The 18,852-nt window shown below is 48.7% G+C and overlaps 1 protein-coding gene across 3 annotated transcripts in view; it reads right to left on the bottom strand.

The window, feature by feature from the left end:
* The window catches only part of ASIC2 (acid sensing ion channel subunit 2), a 1,237,856-nt gene that overhangs the window by 28,503 nt on the left and 1,190,501 nt on the right, over positions 1–18,852 (bottom strand). For all 3 annotated transcript variants that reach the window (XM_038385862.2, XM_038385865.2, XM_038385861.2), the window contains exons 6-7: positions 14,323–14,476; positions 12,725–12,816 (exon numbers count right to left, since the gene is read on the bottom strand). In XM_038385862.2, coding sequence (XP_038241790.1) covers positions 12,725–12,816; positions 14,323–14,476 — 246 coding nt within the window. The remainder of the gene's footprint in view (positions 1–12,724; positions 12,817–14,322; positions 14,477–18,852) is intronic.

Here is an 18,852-nt window from a genome sequence, read left to right on the forward strand (position 1 = left end):
GGTTCCCCCCTCCAGGATCATGTACATACCACAGCTTCCACATCCAGTCATCCTCAATGTGTCTTCCACTACAGGAGTCACTCCCACAGCTGCCTCTGTAGGATGCAGCCTGAAATCCATTTGGAAAGTCTCTGTGAGGAGATAGCTTCCCCTCCTATGCATTTGGCAAAGGAGACAAGCAGTTTAGGAGATGTCCTGAAGTATTTCATGCTCTGTAAGTCCAATGATGCCAGCACCAGCTAGGAAATCTTTTCCATTTTGCTGGGTAGCATTTTCTCTTGGAGTCTCTTCTGCTGCTGCCAAGGATGGATAGTACTGCCTCTGAGCATGACCCTTCTAGGTTTGCCATCCATCCAGATGCCACGTTGTTAGATGGAAGGATGCAAGGTTGGGGGGGCTGATCTTGCCTTTGTCCCGCATCAGTGAGCCTGGGAAGAGCTGAACATGGCCATGAGAACATCTGGAGACTGCTGGGGAACCAGAAGTGCATTGGCCACCCAGGAGCAACTATGCTCACTAATGCTCCATCTTGTTTGATCTCCCCCAGGAGTTGATGAAAGAGAGTGACCGTGGGAAATGTGTACATTAGTGGTTCCAACCACTGTACTAGAAATGACAAGTTTCAGAGTAGCAGCCGTGTTAGTCTGTATTCGCAAAAAGAAAAGGAGTACTTGTGGCACCTTAGAGACTAACAAATTTATTTGAGCAAAGCTTATGCTCAAATAAATTTGTTAGTCTCTAAGGTGCCACAAGTATTCCTTTTCTTTTTGTACTAGAAATGCATTCCCCTCCAGAACTGTGGCCCGGAGCCTCACTGGGGCAGGACACTGGGCTTTTCTTGTTCTCTTGAGTTGCAATGGGATCTCACAGTGGGAATCTGCACTGCTGAAAGATGCTCTGTTCTTACCATTCATGGTCCTTGGAAGAATACCTGCTGAGGCTGTCTGCCAGCATGTTCTGCATCCCAGGAAGAGGTGCTGCTGAGGAGGTGCAAAACCAAACCAAAACCAAACCTAGGTACTGCCGAGGGGGTGATCTGGTGGTGAGTGCTCCAGTTCTGGACATCGAGCTCTTCCATGCAAAGATGGGTGGACATCGCCCCTCCATGTCTGTTGATGTAAAACTGACCTGAACAGGCAAGGACGGAGTGAAGGGTAGGAATCATGTGAAGGCTTCACCTACTGCATGCAGATCCAGAAGGTTTATGTGCAACTGGGTCTGAGTACCCTGTGCTACATGTTCACCCACATGGGTCCCCCCCATTGTTGGGAGGTGTGTGTAATCAATCTTTTCCCCTTCCCTTCCTCCCTCCCCCAGGCACACTTCCTCCCTGTTTTCCCACCAGGTGAGCGAAGTCAGAACTCCGTGGGTACATCTGCACAGCCAGCGGCAGGCAGCCTCTGAGCTTGGGGTGACAGACTCTGACTTGCGGGGCTGCATAGACCGTGCTTTTAAGTTGCGTCTTGGACCACAGCACCCCCCGGACCACGGCACCCTGGGCGGTTGCTCATAGCACCCATCCATAAGGCCAGCCCTGCCCTCTCCACAAAAGTGACACCCTCCCCCATACCATGCCACCCACACTTCTGTTTTGCTGCTGGCAGACCTCTTGCTCCACGGAGTTTACATGCTACAGCTGAACCTTGGAACACTGAGCTGACCAGCTAGCATCGCTCCCGTCCCGCTCTGCTCCCTGTGCAGGATTTCTGAGCTCTCCTCCATCCCAGCATGTCTCTGTTTGAATTGTCTTTGGGCCTCAGTGTTCTTCCCTTTGCAGAATGATTGTGGGAGGGACCCATCTGCTGGGAACAGAGACTTCCTCAGCTTGGATGCAAAGGTAATTCATTATGCAAGACACTGCATTTGTGACAAATTGTACATTCTGTTCAGGAAATAGAGGTCAAACCTGCTAGCTTGGCTTGTTCTTGACACAGAACTTGAACGGGGGGGGGGGGTGATGGAGGCCTCCCTGGGCACAGCTGCCTGCCTTTGGCTCTCGAGCTGCCACCGTTTCCAGCTCACGCTTCAGTCTGTGACATGCTGACCTTTCAGATCCTCTTGAAAACCGCACACGAGACGCACTCGAGCCACCTGCCTCCCCAGAAACATGGGAGCTGGATTCAAAAATACACACTGGGTCATTGGATGCGGGGTGTGGTCTACACGTGTTTAGAGAGGAGGACTTTTCAAACACAGGAGACATACAGAGAGCCACTCATCTCTGGCTGGGCTTGCATCATTTGACTTTGCCATGGTTGCTATTTACCAGAGGAGTTTTGTATCGAAGCAGATTCTGCTCCCAGCCTCTCTCTCTGATTTGGCCCTGTACTGGGGATGTACCATGCTAAGTGTGGGCAGCAAACAGACAACCCGTGCTGGGTGCTGGCTCCGCGGGAGCATCAGCAAAGAGAGATGGGGAGTAGGAGAGAGAATCGGGGTGGAAGGGAGCAATGAGAATCCCTGGTCTGACATGTTGGCAGGTGGGACATGGGGGAATTGGAATCGCTTAGAAAAATGTTCAGAGTAGCAGCCGTGTTAGTCTGTATCCACAGAAAGAAAAGGAGTACTTGTGGCACCTTAGAGACTAACAAATTTATTTGAGCATAAGCTTTCATGAACTACAGCTCACCGATGAATTGCTCCTTTTTTTTCTTAGAAAAAGTGTGACAACACAGAAGAGAGATTCCAGTTTATAAATGGAGCCTTAGATGAGTGCGAGGGAGATGAGCAAAACCACAAAATTCACTATGCCACTAATTCCAGCTGCTCCCAACAGCCATGTCACCACAGCGCCCTGTGCTGGGAGCCTGCTAGCGAGGGCATGTAAAGGCCAACTGCCCCAAGAACCCCAGTTCATTGCACCGGAATCACACCAGAGGTCCTCAGGCTCAGATACCTCCCAGATACCCTCGGAGCGGAGGGAAACTGAGTGTGGGTGGGGAAAAGATCACCGCATGGAGGGACACCGGAGCACAAGTGTTGGCTATTCATGCTTCCTTAGTGTACCCCAATTTAAATCGACCCAGAGATCCAAGTGATGATTCAACCCTTCAAGTCCAACTCTTTCAATTTGCCTACAGCCAAGTTCCCTGTCCAGTACAAGGGCTGGTCAGGAACGTGGACTTTTGCAGTCTATGATGATTATCCCATCCCCATGCTGTTGGGGGAAGACTTGACCAATCGTGTGAAGCTAGCCAAGAGGGTGGGAATAGTCACCCACAGCCAGGCTAAACAAGCCGTCACGCCTAGCTCTGTTCCAGAAACTTCTACCAGGACCCGGTCAGAGGTGATGGATCCGGACCCCAGGCCAACGTCTGCGACAGCAGTAGTGGATCCAGTCCCAGAGACCTAGACAGAGCCAATCCCAGAACCTGAACCAGCAGCAGCCGATAACCCGACACAAGAGGCTCAGCCGGAGCCTGAACCCCAACATAGTGCACCAGTGGAGAGGGGTTCACAGTCAACGGAAACAGCCCCATCCCCTACATTGCTTCCAGAGGGACCAAGCCCAGGTCCACAATCCAGTGAGGAATTGATGTCTCCAGCATCAAGGGAACAGTTTCAGATCGAACAGAAAGCAGACAAAAGCCTCCAGAGAGCTTGGACGGCGGCACAGAACAACCCACTGCCTCTCAGCTCTTCTAATCAATCCAGGTTTGTTGTAGAAAGAGGACTTTTATACAAGGAAACTCTTTCTGGTGGACACCAGGAAGACTGGCATCCTCAGAGACAGCTGGTAGTTCCAACTAAGTACTGGGTCAAGCTCTTGAGCTTAGCCTGTGATCATCCTAGTGGCAATGCTGGGGTGAACAGGACCAAAGACCAGTTGGGGAGGTCATTCCACTGGGAGGGAATGGGCAAGGACGTTTCTACCTATGTCCGGTCTTGTGAGGTATGCCAAAAAGTGGGAAAACCCCAAGACCAGGTCAAAGCCCCTCTCTAGCCACTCCCCATCATTGAAGTTCCATTTCAGGGAGTAGCTGTGGATATTCTGGGTCCTTTTCCGAAAAAGACACCCAGAGGAAAGCAGTACATACTGACTTTCATGGATTTTGCCACCCGATGGCCGGAAGCAGTAGCTCTAAGCAACACCAGGGCTAAAAGTGTGTGCCAGGCACTAGCAGACATTTTTGCCAGGGTAGGTTGGCCCTCCAACATCCTCACAGATGCAGGAACTAATTTCCTGGCAGGAACCATGGAAAGCCTTTGGGAAGATCATGGGGTAAATCACTTGGTTGCCACTTCTTACTACCATCAAACAAATGGAGAAGTTTAATGGAACTTTGGGGGCCATGATACGTAAATTCATAAATGAGCACTTCAATGATTGGGACCTAGTGTTGCAGCAGTTGTTCTTTGCCTACAGAGCTGTACCACATCCCAGTTTAGGGTTTTCACCATTTGAACTTGTATATGGCCACAAGTTTAAGGGGCCATTACAGTTGGTAAAGCAGCAATGGGAGGGATTTATACCTTCTCCAGGAACTAACATTCTGGACCTTGTAACCAACCTACAAAACACCTTCCGAACCTCTCGAGCCCTTGCTAAAGAAAACCTACAGGATGCTCAGAAAGAGCAAAAAGCCTGGTTTGATAAACATGCCAGAGAGCGTTCCTTCAAAATAGGGGACCAGGTCATGGTCTTAAAGGCACTCCAGGCCCATAAAATGGAAGCATTGTGGGAAGGGCCATTCACGGTCCAGGAGCGCCTGGGAGCTGTTAATTATCTCATAGCATCCCCCACCTCCAACCGAAAGCCTAAGGTATACCATATTAATGCTCTAAAGCCCTTTTATTCCAGAGAATTAAAGGTTTGTCAGTTTACAGCCCAGGGAGGAGATGACGCTGAGTGGCCTGAAGGTGTCTACTACGAAGGGAAAAGTGCTGGTGGTGTGGAAGAGGTGAATCTCTCCATGACCCTTGGGCATATACAGCGATAGCAGATTGAGGAGCTGAGCACTAGCTACGCGCCGACGTTCTCAGCCACCCCAGGAGTGACTGAACGGGTATACCACTCCATTGATACAGGTAATGCTCACCCAATTAAAGTCCAACCTTACCGGGTGTCTCCTCAAGCTAAAACTGCTATAGAACGGGAGATCCAGGATATGTTACAGATGGGTGTAATCCACCCCTCCCGCAGTGCATGGGCATCTCCAGTGGTTCTAGTTCCCAAACCAGATGGGGAGATACGGTTTTGTGTGGTCTACCGTAAGTTAAATGCTGTAATTCGCCCAGATAACTATCCAATGCCATGCACAGATAAACTATTAGAAAAACTGGGATGAGCTCAGTTCATCTCTACCTTGGACTTAACCAAGGGGTACTGGCAGGTACCACTAGATCAATCCGCCAAGGAAAGGTCAGCCTTCACGACACATGCCGGGCTGTATGAATCTAATGTACTCCCTTTCGGGCTGCGGAATGCACCCACCACCTTCCAAAGACTTGTAGATGGTCTCCTAGCTGGATTAGGAGAATATGCAGTCGCCTACCTTGACAATGTAGCCATATTTTCGGATTCCTGAGCAGAACACCTGGAACATCTACAAGAAGTCTTTGAGCGCATAAGGGAGGCAGGACTAACTGTTAAGGCTAAGAAGTATCAAATAGGCCTAAACCTAGTGATTTACCTTGGACACCAGGTGGGTCAAGGAACTATCAACCCCCTACAGGCCAAAGTGGATGGTATCCAAAAGTGGTCTGTCCCAAAGCCAAAGAAACAGGTTCAATCCTTCTTAGGCTTGGCCGGTTATTACAAGCGATTTGTACCACAATACAGCCAAATCAACACCCCACTGACAAACCTAACCAAAAAGAACCAGCCAAATGCCATTCAGTGGACCGAAGAGTGTCGAAGGCCTTTAACCAGCTGAAAGCAACACTTGTGTCTGACCCTGTACTAAGGGCCCCAGACTTTGACAAACCATTCCTAGTAACCACAGATGCGTCCGAGCGTGGTGTGGGAGCAGTTTTAATGCAGGAAGGACGGATCAGGAATTCCACCCTGTGGTGTTTCTCAGCAAGAAGCTGTTTGAGAGGGAAAGCAACTGGTCAGTCAGTGAAAAAGAATGATATGCCATTGTCTACACTCTGGAAAAGCTTCACCCTTATGTTTGGGGACGACGTTTCCCCCTGCAAACCGACCATGCTGCACTACAGTGGCTTCATACCGCCATGGGAAATAACAAAAAACTTATTCAGTTGAGTTTAGCTCTCCAAGATTTTGATTTCGACATCCAACACATCTCAGGAGCTTCTAACAAAGTGGCTGATGCACTCTCCCCTGAAAATTTCCCAGAATCAACTGGTTAAAATCGTCCTTGAGATGTGGAAAATATTGTTAGTCTTTATATACTTGGTAGTATATTTAGGGGTGCATGTGTCTTATTAACTCTGTTTTCTCCTAGAGCTCCAGGAAGAAATCACCCTATCTGTGATTTGGGGGGAGTATCATAAATATAAAGGGAAGGGTAAACACCTTTAAAATCCCTCCTAGCCAGAGGAAAAACCCTTTCACCTGTAAAGGGTTAAGAAGCTAGGATAACCTCGCTGGCACCTGACCAAAATGACCAATGAGGAGACAAGATACTTTCAAAAGCTGAAGGGAGGGAGAAAAAAAGGCTCTCTCTGTCTGTCTCTGTGATGCTTTTTCCAGGAACAGAAAAGGAATGGAGTCTTAGAACTTAGTAAGTAATCTAGCTAGATATGCCTTAGATTCTGTTTTGTTTAAATGGCTGATAAAGTAAGTCGTGCTGGAGGGAATGAATATTCCTGTTTTTGTGTCTTTTTGTAACTTAAGGTTTTGCCTAGAGGGATTCTCTGTGTTTTGAATTTGATTACCCTGTAAGGTATTTACCATCCTGATTTTACAGAGACGATTCTTTTATTTTTTTTCTTCAATTAAAATTCTTCTTTTAAGAAACTGATTGTTTGTTTTTTCATTGTTCTTAAGATCCAAGGGTTTGGATCTGTGTTCACCTATGCAAATTGGTGAGGACTTTTATCAAGTCTTCCCCAGGAAAGGGGGTGTAGGGTTTGGGGAGGATTTTGTGGGGAAAGACCTTTCCAAGCGGCTCTTTCCCGGTTATATGTCTGTTAGACGCTTGGTGGTGGCAGCAATAAAGTACAAGGGCAAAAGGTAAAAGTTAGTTTGTACCTCAGGGAAGTTTTAACCTAAGCTGGTAAAAATAAGCTTAGGGGGTTTTCACGCAGATCCCCACATCTGTACCCTAGAGTTCAGAATGGGGAAGGAACCTTGACAAGGTCAGTGCCCTGTTCCCCAGGGACTGGGTTCCTACTGAACTTTGCTGGCCACGGCTTGTACTAGCTTTGTTTCCACTCTCCTGCAGGGTTTGCTCCCAGGCTTGGGCCATTCACCCACTGGGCAATGGCAGGAAAGTCAGAAATGGATTTGAGGCCACGTGAGAGGGTGTCCACGCCACACAAGCCCTGAGTGGGTTAATATGGGCCAGCAGGGACCAATTAACCTTAGATGCTTTACTGGGAGGGGAACCAGTGGCTAATGTTAGGGGCTAATGGCAGACAAAGCCCAGCTGGGAGCAGATGCTGGGGTAGGGTGAGAAAGCTTGCTGAGGAAGTATCCGAGCGTGTGTTTGCTGGGAGGGAGCCTGAGTGAGTGTCTGATTGGCTGCTAGCCTGCAGGGGGCGGGCATTAGGGTGTCTGTGTGTTTGCGTCAGGGAAGCCTGGCTGTTTAAAAATAGCCAGAGCCTCGGGAACCAGCTGAGCAGCGGGGACAGCAGAGCAGCTCACAGCAGGAGTTTGCCTGGGAGTTCGCCTGGAGTGAGCCCAGTGAGGCTTACATCTTGCCAACGTCTCTGAGGAAGCTCATAGTAGGTAGGTGATATGGAAGGGGGGGGTTCAGCTGTTGTGACCTGCACTGGATGTGCCATGTTTGTCTTTCTTCCACAGGACAGAAGCGACTTTGTCTGTACAAAGTGCAAGCTGGTCTCCATATTGGAAGAGAAGATTGAAGGTCTGGAGCAACAGGTAACGACCCTGCGTTGTATACGAGAGACTGAGGATTTTCTGGACCAAACTCAGGATAGCCTTCTAGGGGCACAAAGCTCTAAAGATATAGAGCAGGTTGCACAGAGGAGCCAAGAGGCCAGTGAAGAAGCTTGGCAACATGTGACCTCCAGAAGAGGTAAGCGGAATGTCCGGGTTCCAGTAACACAGACACAGGTAACTAACCGCTTTCATGTTCTCTCCACAGGTACCAATGCGGAGAGTGGACCAGATGATATGTCTGGGGGGAGAAAGCAGAAGGAGACTCCGCTGGTTGGGAGGCATGAGATGCGATGTCCTGAGGTTGGAGGTTCCACGACCACCACTCCCAAGAGGAGAAGGCGGGTGGTGGTGGTCGGGGACTCTCTCCTCCGGGGGACTGAGTCATCTATCTGCCGCCCTGACCGGGAAAACCGAGAAGTCTGCTGCTTGCCAGGGGCTAAGATTCGTGATGTGACGGAGAGACTGCCGAGACTCATCAAGCCCTCGGATCGCTACCCCTTCCTGCTTCTCCACGTGGGCACCAATGATACTGCCAAGAATGACCTTGAGCGGATCACTGCGGACTATGTGGCTCTGGGAAGAAGGATAAAGGAGTTGGAGGCGCAAGTGGTGTTCTCGTCCATCCTCCCCGTGGAAGGAAAAGGCCTGGGTAGGGACCGTCGAATCGTGGAGGTCAACGAATGGCTACGCAGGTGGTGTCGGAGAGAAGGCTTTGGATTCTTTGACCATGGGATGGTGTTCCATGAAGGAGGAGTGCTGGGCAGAGACGGGCTCCATCTTACGAAGAGAGGGAAGAACATCTTTGCCAGCAGGCTGGCTAACCTAGTGAGGAGGGCTTTAAACTAGGTTCACCGGGGGAAGGAGACCAAAGCCCTGAGGTAAGTGGGAAAGCGGGATACCGGGAGGAAGCACAGGCAGGAAGGTCTGTGAGGGGAGGGCTCCTGCCTCATACTGGGAATGAGGGGCGATCAACAGGTTATCTCAAGTGCTTATATACAAATGCACAAAGCCTTGGAAACAAGCAGGGAGAACTGGAGGTCCTGGTGATGTCAAGGAATTATGACGTGATTGGAATAACAGAGACTTGGTGGGATAACTCACATGACTGGAGTACAGTCATGGATGGTTATAAACTGTTCAGGAAGGACAGGCAGGGCAGAAAAGGTGGGGGAGTAGCACTGTATGTAAGGGAGCAGTATGACTGCTCAGAGCTCCGGTACGAAACTGTGGAAAAACCTGAGTGTCTCTGGATTAAGTTTAGAAGTGTGTGCAACAAGAGTGATGTCATGGTGGGAGTCTGCTATAGACCACCGGACCAGGGGGATGAGGTGGATGAGGCTTTCTTCCGGCAACTCACGGAAGCTACTAGATCGCATGCCCTGATTCTCATGGGTGACTTTAATTTTCCTGATATCTGCTGGGAGAGCAATACAGCGGTGCATAGACAATCCAGGAAGTTTTTGGAAAGCGTAGGGGACAATTTCCTGGTGCAAGTGCTAGGGGAGCCAACTAGGGGGAGCGCTTTTCTTGACCTGCTGCTCACAAACCGGGTAGAATTAGTGGGGGAAGCAAAAGTGGATGGGAATCTGGGAGGCAGTGACCATGAGTTGGTTGAGTTCAGGATCCTGACGCAGGGAAGAAAGGTAAGCAGCAGGATACGGACCCTGGACTTCAGGAAAGCAGACTTTGACTCCCTCAGGGAACAGATGGCCAGGATCCCCTGGGGGACTAACATGAAAGGGAAGGGAGTCCAGGAGAGCTGGCTGTATTTCAAGGAATCCCTGTTGAGGTTACAGGGACAAACCATCCCGATGAGTCGAAAGAATAGTAAATATGGCAGGCGACCAGCTTGGCTTAATGGTGAAATCCTAGCGGATCTTAAACATAAAAAAGAAGCTTACAAGAAGTGGAAGCTTGGACATATGACCAGGGAAGAGTATAAAAATATTGCTCGGGCATGTAGGAAAGATATCAGGAGGGCCAAATCGCACCTGGAGCTGCAGCTAGCAAGAGATGTCAAGAGTAACAAGAAGGGTTTCTTCAGGTATGTTGGCAACAAGAAGAAAGCCAAGGAAAGTGTGGGCCCCTTACTGAATGAGGGAGGCAAGCTAGTGACAGAGGATGTGGAAAAAGCTAATGTACTCAATGCTTTTTTTGCCTCTGTTTTCACTAACAAGGTCAGCTCCCAGACTGCTGTGCTGGGCAACACAAAATGGGGAAGAGATGGCCAGCCCTCTGTAGAGATAGAGGTGGTTAGGGACTATTTAGAAAAGCTGGACGTGCACAAGTCCATGGGGCCGGACGAATTGCATCCGAGAGTGCTGAAGGAATTGGCGGCTGTGATTGCAGAGCCCTTGGCCATTATCTTTGAAAACTCGTGGCGAACGGGGGAAGTCCCGGATGACTGGAAAAAGGCTAATGTAGTGCCCATCTTTAAAAAAGGGAAGAAGGAGGATCCTGGGAACTACAGGCCGGTCAGCCTCACCTCAGTCCCTGGAAAAATCATGGAGCAGGTCCTCAAAGAATCAATCCTGAAGCACTTAGAGGAGAGGAAAGTGATCAGGAACAGTCAGCATGGATTCACCAAGGGAAGGTCATGCCTGACTAATCTAATCGCCTTTTATGATGAGATTACTGGTTCTGTGGATGAAGGGAAAGCAGTGGATGTATTGTTTCTTGACTTTAGCAAAGCTTTTGACACGGTCTCCCACAGCATTCTTGTCAGCAAGTTAAGGAAGTATGGGCTGGATGAATGCACTATAAGGTGGGTAGAAAGCTGGCTAGATTGTCGGGCTCAACGGGTAGTGATCAATGGCTCCATGTCTAGTTGGCAGCCGGTGTCATGTGGAGTGCCCCAGGGGTCGGTCCTGGGGCCCGTTTTGTTCAATATCTTCATAAATGATCTGGAGGATGGTGTGGATTGCACTCTCAGCAAATTTGCGGATGATACTAAACTGGGAGGAGTGGTAGATACGCTGGAGGGGAGGGATAGGATACAGAAGGACCTAGACAAATTGGAGGATTGGGCCAAAAGAAATCTAATGAGGTTCAATAAGGATAAATGCAGGGTCCTGCACTTAGGATGGAAGAATCCAATGCACCGCTACAGACTAGGGACCGAATGGCTCGGCAGCAGTTCTGCGGAAAAGGACCTAGGGGTGACAGTGGACGAGAAGCTGGATATGAGTCAGCAGTGTGCCCTTGTTGCCAAGAAGGCCAATGGCATTTTGGGTTGTATAAGTAGGGGCATAGCGAGCAGATCGAGGGACGTGATCGTTCCCCTCTATTCGACACTGGTGAGGCCTCATCTGGAGTACTGTGTCCAGTTTTGGGCCCCACACTACAGGAAGGATGTGGATAAATTGGAAAGAGTACAACGAAGGGCAACGAAAATGATTAGGGGTCTAGAGCACATGACTTATGAGGAGAGGCTGAGGGAGCTGGGATTGTTTAGTCTGCAGAAGAGAAGAATGAGGGGGGATTTGATAGCTGCTTTCAACTACCTGAAAGGGGGTTTCAAAGAGGATGGCTCTAGACTGTTCTCAATGGTAGCAGATGACAGAACGAGGAGTAATGGTCTCAAGTTGCAATGGGGGAGGTTTAGATTGGATATTAGGAAAAACTTTTTCACTAAGAGGGTGGTGAAACACTGGAATGCGTTACCTAGGGAGGTGGTAGAATCTCCTTCCTTAGAGGTTTTTAAGGTCAGGCTTGACAAAGCCCTAGCTGGGATGATTTAACTGGGACTTGGTCCTGCTTTGAGCAGGGGGTTGGACTAGATGACCTTCTGGGGTCCCTTCCAACCCTGATATTCTGTGATTCTATGATTCTATGATTCTAAGCCAGGAAGTGAGAGCAGGAGGGGACTGCAGGGAAGGGGCTGTAGTTGCTTCTTACAGGGAAAGGGAGTTGGCCAGGGACAAGGAGGAGGTCCATGGGGAGAGTAAAACCTGGGGTCCTGTCCTGGACTGGAGAGTCAGGCAAGAGGCCAAGAGGGGTGAAGTAACTATGGGAAGCAGAGGAAGCTCTGCTGGCAAGCCCAGAGATAGGCAAGGAGACAGAGGAGAGTAGGAAAGAGCCCAAGGAAACAGAAACAGGCTCTGAGACTGAACAGATCTAGGTTGCTAGTCGCAGGGTCCCTGGGCTAGAACCTGGAGTAGCAGGTGGGCCTGGGTTCCCCTACCAGCCACTGGGAAAGTGTCACCAAGCTGGGAGTTGAGCAGAAGACTGCCCGAGACGGCATCCAGATCGCTTGTCTGGTGGGACTTTGTTCCCCTGGAAGGGCAGAGCAGGGCAGAAGGGCGGGGGAGGACTACATAGTGACCTAGCTCCAGGGACAAATGCCAAAGAGGGAGCACCCTGAGTCATGGAGAGAGAGAAGGGCCACAGCACGAGCAACTGATGGGAAAGGGACACCAGATGGGGCAAGAGCTAATTCCCAGACCCAGCCACAAGGAGGCGCACATGCAGTGAGTGGACCCCTTCACAGACCACGATGGAAGAGCAGATGCGGTTACTTTGCCAGTTCTCCAAGACCCCTGGGTCATCTCCCAGGCCATTAAAAAACAAACTGTATGCACACTCAACCTGCACACCCCCCTGCACACTGCCATACATTCTGCACACATGCCCCTCCACCCACCCACACCCATACACAAAGGCAGAAATCTCTATGATAAGATCTTCACTTACCAAGTAAGGCTGCCACTTCGTATGCTTTCTTCTGCTCAATTGTCTCATAGTTGAGTGCTTCAAAAAATATATCCAGCACAAGAATATTCTCTCTGCAGAAACAGGACAAAGCCATCAGAACACCAGCCCCCAGCCGCTGCACTTGCCTTGTAACAGGAAATGAAGTGGGACTAGTTTGCCTTCTCCCGCTGTCCCTGCTGCTCTCTCTGAAGAGGTCTCAGCAGCTCCACCAACACAAGCTGAAATTCAGAGATTTTAAAGCTGGAAGGAGCCAACATGACCATCCAGTGTGATCTCCTGCTTAACCTCACCCAGAGATTCCTGCGTCAAGCCCAAATCTTGTAGTTGAGCAAGTGCATATTTTTTAGAAAGAGACACCCAGTCCTGATTTCATCTTTCTCCTGAGAGGTGGGCCTGTGTAGAATGGCAGGTGGCGCAAGGATGCTTAACACATGGAATTACTACCAGTGCCTCCATATTGATCATGGGCACAGCAGGAGAGAGGGAGAGTCTAATTTCTTCTCTGATGCATCAAACTACTAATTCCACCCATCCGCCCTCTAGATCCCAGGTTCATAAGGGCTGTGCCCACACCACAGAAAAATGTCTTTGCTGCAGTAAAAGGCATGGCTTTCACATTGCGATAGCTATCTTGATTTAAAAGCTAATGGAGCCAATGCAGAGAGTTGACCTTGAATAGCCACACTCAGGTAACAGCTACCAGTGCCTTGTCTTTGCTTGGATTTTACACCGAAGCTCCATGTAAAACACACTCACTTCTGCAGTGAAGATGTAGCCAGAATGTGGTGTTAGCAGAGGAGAGTTTAGGGCCTGAAACTATCTGGCTAGGGTAACCCTGTTTTACAGATGCTATCCACTCATGAAATCAATGAGGCTGAGGATACCTATTTATCTATGGTGTTTATCTAGCCCTCATCACCGTAGCATCTGAGCACCTCACAATCTTTACTGTATTTATCCTCACAACCCCCCTGGGAGGCAGGGACAGGGCTGTTATCCCCATTGTACAGATGGGGAAACTGAGGCATGGAGAGGCTCAATGACATGTCCACAGTCACAGAGAAAGCTCTCAGCAGAGCAGGAACTTGTATCAAGGACCTAGGCAAGTGTCTAGCCACCGGGCAAAACAACTTTGCAGAGCTCAGCTAACAACTTTGCATGTGCCCGCATTCTTCTCTAACTTCAGCTTTCCTGTCAGAAAGATTTTGGACTTTCAGCTTTCAGTTAATGACGCCTGCAAAAATGTGAACAGCATCCTTGGGGCAAGCAGACTCTTATTACTACTTGTATGACAATCCCAACAGAGATCAGGGACCTGCAGGGCTGGGTGCTACACTGACACATTGTGAGGGACAGTCCCGGCTCTGAAGAGTTTACAAACTACATAGACAAGGCAAATGGTGGGAGAGGCAGTGATTTGCCCAGTGAAAGCACAGCTGGGAACAGAACTGAGATCTCCTTGCCCCTAGTCTGCAAGACCCCAGCACAGCCATCCTGTCTGCTCACGCCACCCACTTATGCCATCACCACTGTGAAAAGGGAGGAACCGGCAGCACTGGGCTGGTGCCCTCACTTACGAGATGTATTTTTCAGACTTGTTAAACTTCTTCTCCAGGTACTTGGCCGAAGTCTTGCTGGGGATCTTCACCATGGAGAGCTCTTTGTTGTATCTGGTCAGGTTACACGGCATCCTGCAGATACAGTAATTGCTGTCCTTTTCAGCAAGCAAACCTGCCAACAGGAGAGTGAAGTGGGTCTCAGCGAGCATCCCAGACAGCTCACAGGAGTCGGTGGGCGGGGTGGTTCAAACAAGCCTTTTCTTCTTGATGATTCAAAGCAAAGAGGGGATGGAAGGGACTTCCCTGTCCAGGGAAGGGCTGAACAAGCCAACTTTTTGATAAGAAGAGGCAGAGTTTCCAACCATTTAATCCATCCCTCCTCTGCTGTAGCCATTCCTGTCAGCCTGGGAGATTGAGATGACTCTTCCCCTGGATTGGTCCAGAGCCCAGGTTTGCTGGGGGTGGACAAAGGAAGAGGGTGCCCTATAATGGCTGCCTATGCAATGTTATGCAGCTCTTCCATCTCCAGCCAGGTTTGGTCTCCACCCTGGGGCAATCCAGGAGGCTGTGTTAGGATAAAGGCCTTACTGGAGGGATTGGGGTCTTGAAGATGGTAGGTAAAATCTTCAAAAGCATCTAAGTGGCTTAGGAACCTAAAAGCCCCATTTTCAAAAGTGACTTAAAAAGTCACTGGTCTGGTCTATACTTAAAAAGTAGGTCGCCATAGCGACATCGCTCAGGGGTGTGTGAAAAATCCACACCCCTGAGATCCAAAGCTATGCCAACCCCCTGTGTAGGCACAGCTAGGTCAATGGAAAAATGCTTCTGTCACCCTAGCTACCATCACTCGAGGAGACTGTGTTTCTACAGCAATGGAAATACCCCTTCCATAGCTGTAGGCTGTGTCTACGCTAGGGGGTTACAACAGTGTAGCTATGGCACCACGGCTGTGCTGTTACAGTCCCCATAGTGTAGACACGGCCATAGGGACAGATTTTTAAAGGTATTTAGGTGCCTAAGGATGCAGGTAGGTGCCTAGTGTGATTTTAAAACCGCCTAGGTGCCTAACTCCATTTGGACACCTTTGAAAATACTACTAGGCTCTTACTGGTGTCTTTAGTCACCTAAATGTCTTTAAAAATATGTCCCCCAAGTGCCTAAGCCATTTTTAAAAAAAGGACATAGGCTCCTAAGTCACTTAGGTGCTTTAGAAAATGTTACCCTTTATTTCTGTCCTTTGATTTTAGCTAAGGTGGTGTCAGGGGAGTGTTACATGACAATTAAAAGAGATTAAACAGTATGGAGATGACCAGTTTAAGGGAATTTCTATTAATATTCCTCCCATGAGCCTTACAGCTTGGCCACACAGTTAAAGACAATACAGACATGCAAATATTTGGCATTTCACAAACAACCTTAACTCGAACACAGCACACGTCCATATGCACTGCTCCGACACTCACTTCACTGACTTATGGGTATATTCATCTACAGAACATACAATTAGTGAGGCATATGCTGAAATACTCTGCAGGCCCATCTGCTGTGTCAGAGTTAAGGTTCTTTGTGAACACATCAGATGGCATGTTACATAGTATTTCTGAGGGTCTGCGGTTTCACAATTGTTTATCCAAAACTTCTAAAACTCTGCAAGAAAATTCTCTTCTGAGCCACATGTACATGGGGTGTTTGCTTGCAGTTGGTCCTAGCAATTCACTCATCAATCATTAGTGGCTCCAAGTAGCTATGTGTGCTCTGCAGCACAGGGAGCTTGCCTCTGGGACCATGCCCCAGGACCTTGCCTCTGCTGGCATGGTAAACCTTGCGAGCATAGTTAGCAGCAGTAGCCACTAGCCAAAGGGAACATATGGCTGTCCAAGTGCACCAAGTCTCCTATGGTGAAGCTGGCAAAACAACTTTCAAAGTATAACACTGGTGGGAGTGAAAAGAAAAGGAGTACTTGTGGCACCTTAGAGACTAACAAATTTATTAGACCATAAGCTTTCGTGAGCTACAGCTCACTTCATCGGATGCATTTGGTGGAAAAAACAGAGGAGAGATTTATATACACACACACAGAGAACATGAAACAATGGGTTTATCATACACACTGTAAGGAGAGTGATCACTTAAGATAAGCCATCACCAACAGCAGGGGGGGGAAGGAGGAAAACCTTTCATGGTGACAAGCAGGTAGGCTAATTCCAGCAGTTAACAAGAATATCAGAGGAACAGTGGGGGGGGGGGGGGGAGGGAGAAATACCATGGGGAAATAGTTTTACTTTGTGTAATGACTCATCCATTCCCAGTCTCTATTCAAGCCTAAGTTAATTGTATCCAGTTTGCAAATTAATTCCAATTCAGCAGTCTCTCGTTGGAGTCTGTTTTTGAAGCTTTTTTGTTGAAGTATAGCCACTCTTAGGTCTGTGATCGAGTGACCAGAGAGATTGAAGTGTTCTCCAACTGGTTTTTGAATGTTATAATTCTTGACGTCTGATTTGTGTCCATTCATTCTTTTACGTAGAGACTGTCCAGTTTGGCCAATGTACATGGCAGAGGGGCATTGCTGGCACATGATGGCATATATCACATTGGTAGATGCGCAGGTGAACGAGCCTCTGATAGTGTGGCTGATGTGATTAGGCCCTATGATGGTATCCCCTGAATAGATATGTGGACAGAGTTGGCAACGGGCTTTGTTGCAAGGATAGGTTCCTGGGTTAGTGGTTCTGTTGTGTGGTGTGTGGTTGCTGGTGAGTATTTGCTTCAGATTGGGGGGCTGTCTGTAAGCAAGGACTGGTCTGTCTCCCAAGATCTGAGAGAGCGATGGCTCGTCCTTCAGGATAGGTTGTAGATCCTTGATGATGCGTTGGAGGGGTTTTAGTTGGGGGCTGAAGGTGATGGCTAGTGGCGTTCTGTTGTTTTCTTTGTTGGGCCTGTCCTGTAGTAGGTGACTTCTGGGTACTCTTCTGGCTCTGTCAATCTGTTTCTTCACTTCAGCAGGTGGGTACTGTAGTTGTAGGAATGCATGATAGAGATCTTGTAGGTGTTTGTCTCTGTCTGAGGGGTTGGAGCAAATGCGGTTATATCGTAGCGCTTGGCTGTAGACAATGGATCGAGTGGTATGATCTGGATGAAAGCTAGAGGCATGTAGGTAGGAATAGCGGTCAGTAGGTTTCCGATATAGGGTGGTGTTTATGTGACCATCGCTTATTAGCACCGTAGTGTCCAGGAAGTGGATCTCTTGTGTGGACTGGTCCAGGCTGAGGTTGATGGTGGGATGGAAATTGTTGAAATCATGGTGGAATTCCTCAAGAGCTTCTTTTCCATGGGTCCAGATGATGAAGATGTCATCAATGTAGCGCAAGTAGAGTAGGGGCATTAGGGAATGAGAGCTGAGGAAGCGTTGTTCTAAGTCAGCCATAAAAATGTTGGCATACTGTGGGGCCATGCGGGTACCCATCGCAGTGCCGCTGATTTGAAGGTATACATTGTCACCAAATGTGAAATAGTTATGGGTCAGGACAAAGTCACAAAGTTCTGCCACCAGGTTAGCCGTGACAGTATCGGGGATACTGTTCCTGACGGCTTGTAGTCCATCTTTGTGTGGAATGTTGGTGTAGAGGCTTCTACATCCATAGTGGCTAGGATGGTGTTTTTAGGAAGATCACCAATGGACTGTAGTTTCCTCAGGAAATCGGTGGTGTCTCGAAGATAGCTGGGAGTGCTGGTAACGAAGGGCCTGAGGAGGGAGTCTACATAGCCAGACAATCCTGCTGTCAGGATGCCAATGCCTGAGATGATGGGGCGTCCAGGATTTCCAGGTTTATGGATCTTGGGTAGCAGATAGAATACCCCAGGTCCTGGCTCCAGGGGTGTGTCTGTGCGGATTTGTTCTTGTGCTTTTTCAGGGAGTTTCTTGAGCAAATGCTGTAGTTTCTTTTGGTAACTCTCAGTGGGATCAGAGGGTAATGGCTTGTAGAAAGTGGTGTTGGAGAGCTGCCTAGTAGCCTCTTGTTCATACTCTGACCTATTCATGATGACTGGTGGGAGTGGTGATGGAGAAAGCTAGTGGATAGATAAGAGCTTTGGTGCAAATGGATTATGATACACTGGTCAACCACAAAGGCAAGGAGTCACGGTCAAACATGTGGAGACAACTGGACCATAGAAACTGAATGAAGACTGGAAAGAGAAAGAAAAGTATCAAGCTTGGCTGTGGCCCAGACAAACAAGAGCTGCGATCACTGATCAGACATTGAGGCAGGGGCAAAAAGTATGAGATCAGAACAGACACAAACACAACAGTATGTAGAACAGGGAATTACATGATGAACTCAAAGGACAAGACTTGTTGGAACATGGAACGGAAGAACATTATACCAGGCTGGAGGACATGTGGTAATGATGCATGAGTTGAAAAGATATGAGTGGGAAATCATTGGTTTATGTGAACCAAGATGGGAAGGCAAAGAGGATTCTCCCACGATGCACATAGGATATTGATATTTGGAAGAAAAGATGGTGGACACCAGGATGGAGTTGCAT

Source organism: Dermochelys coriacea, chromosome 27, assembly GCF_009764565.3.
Source record: "Dermochelys coriacea isolate rDerCor1 chromosome 27, rDerCor1.pri.v4, whole genome shotgun sequence".
In the NCBI taxonomy this organism is placed as follows: domain Eukaryota; kingdom Metazoa; phylum Chordata; order Testudines; family Dermochelyidae; genus Dermochelys; species Dermochelys coriacea.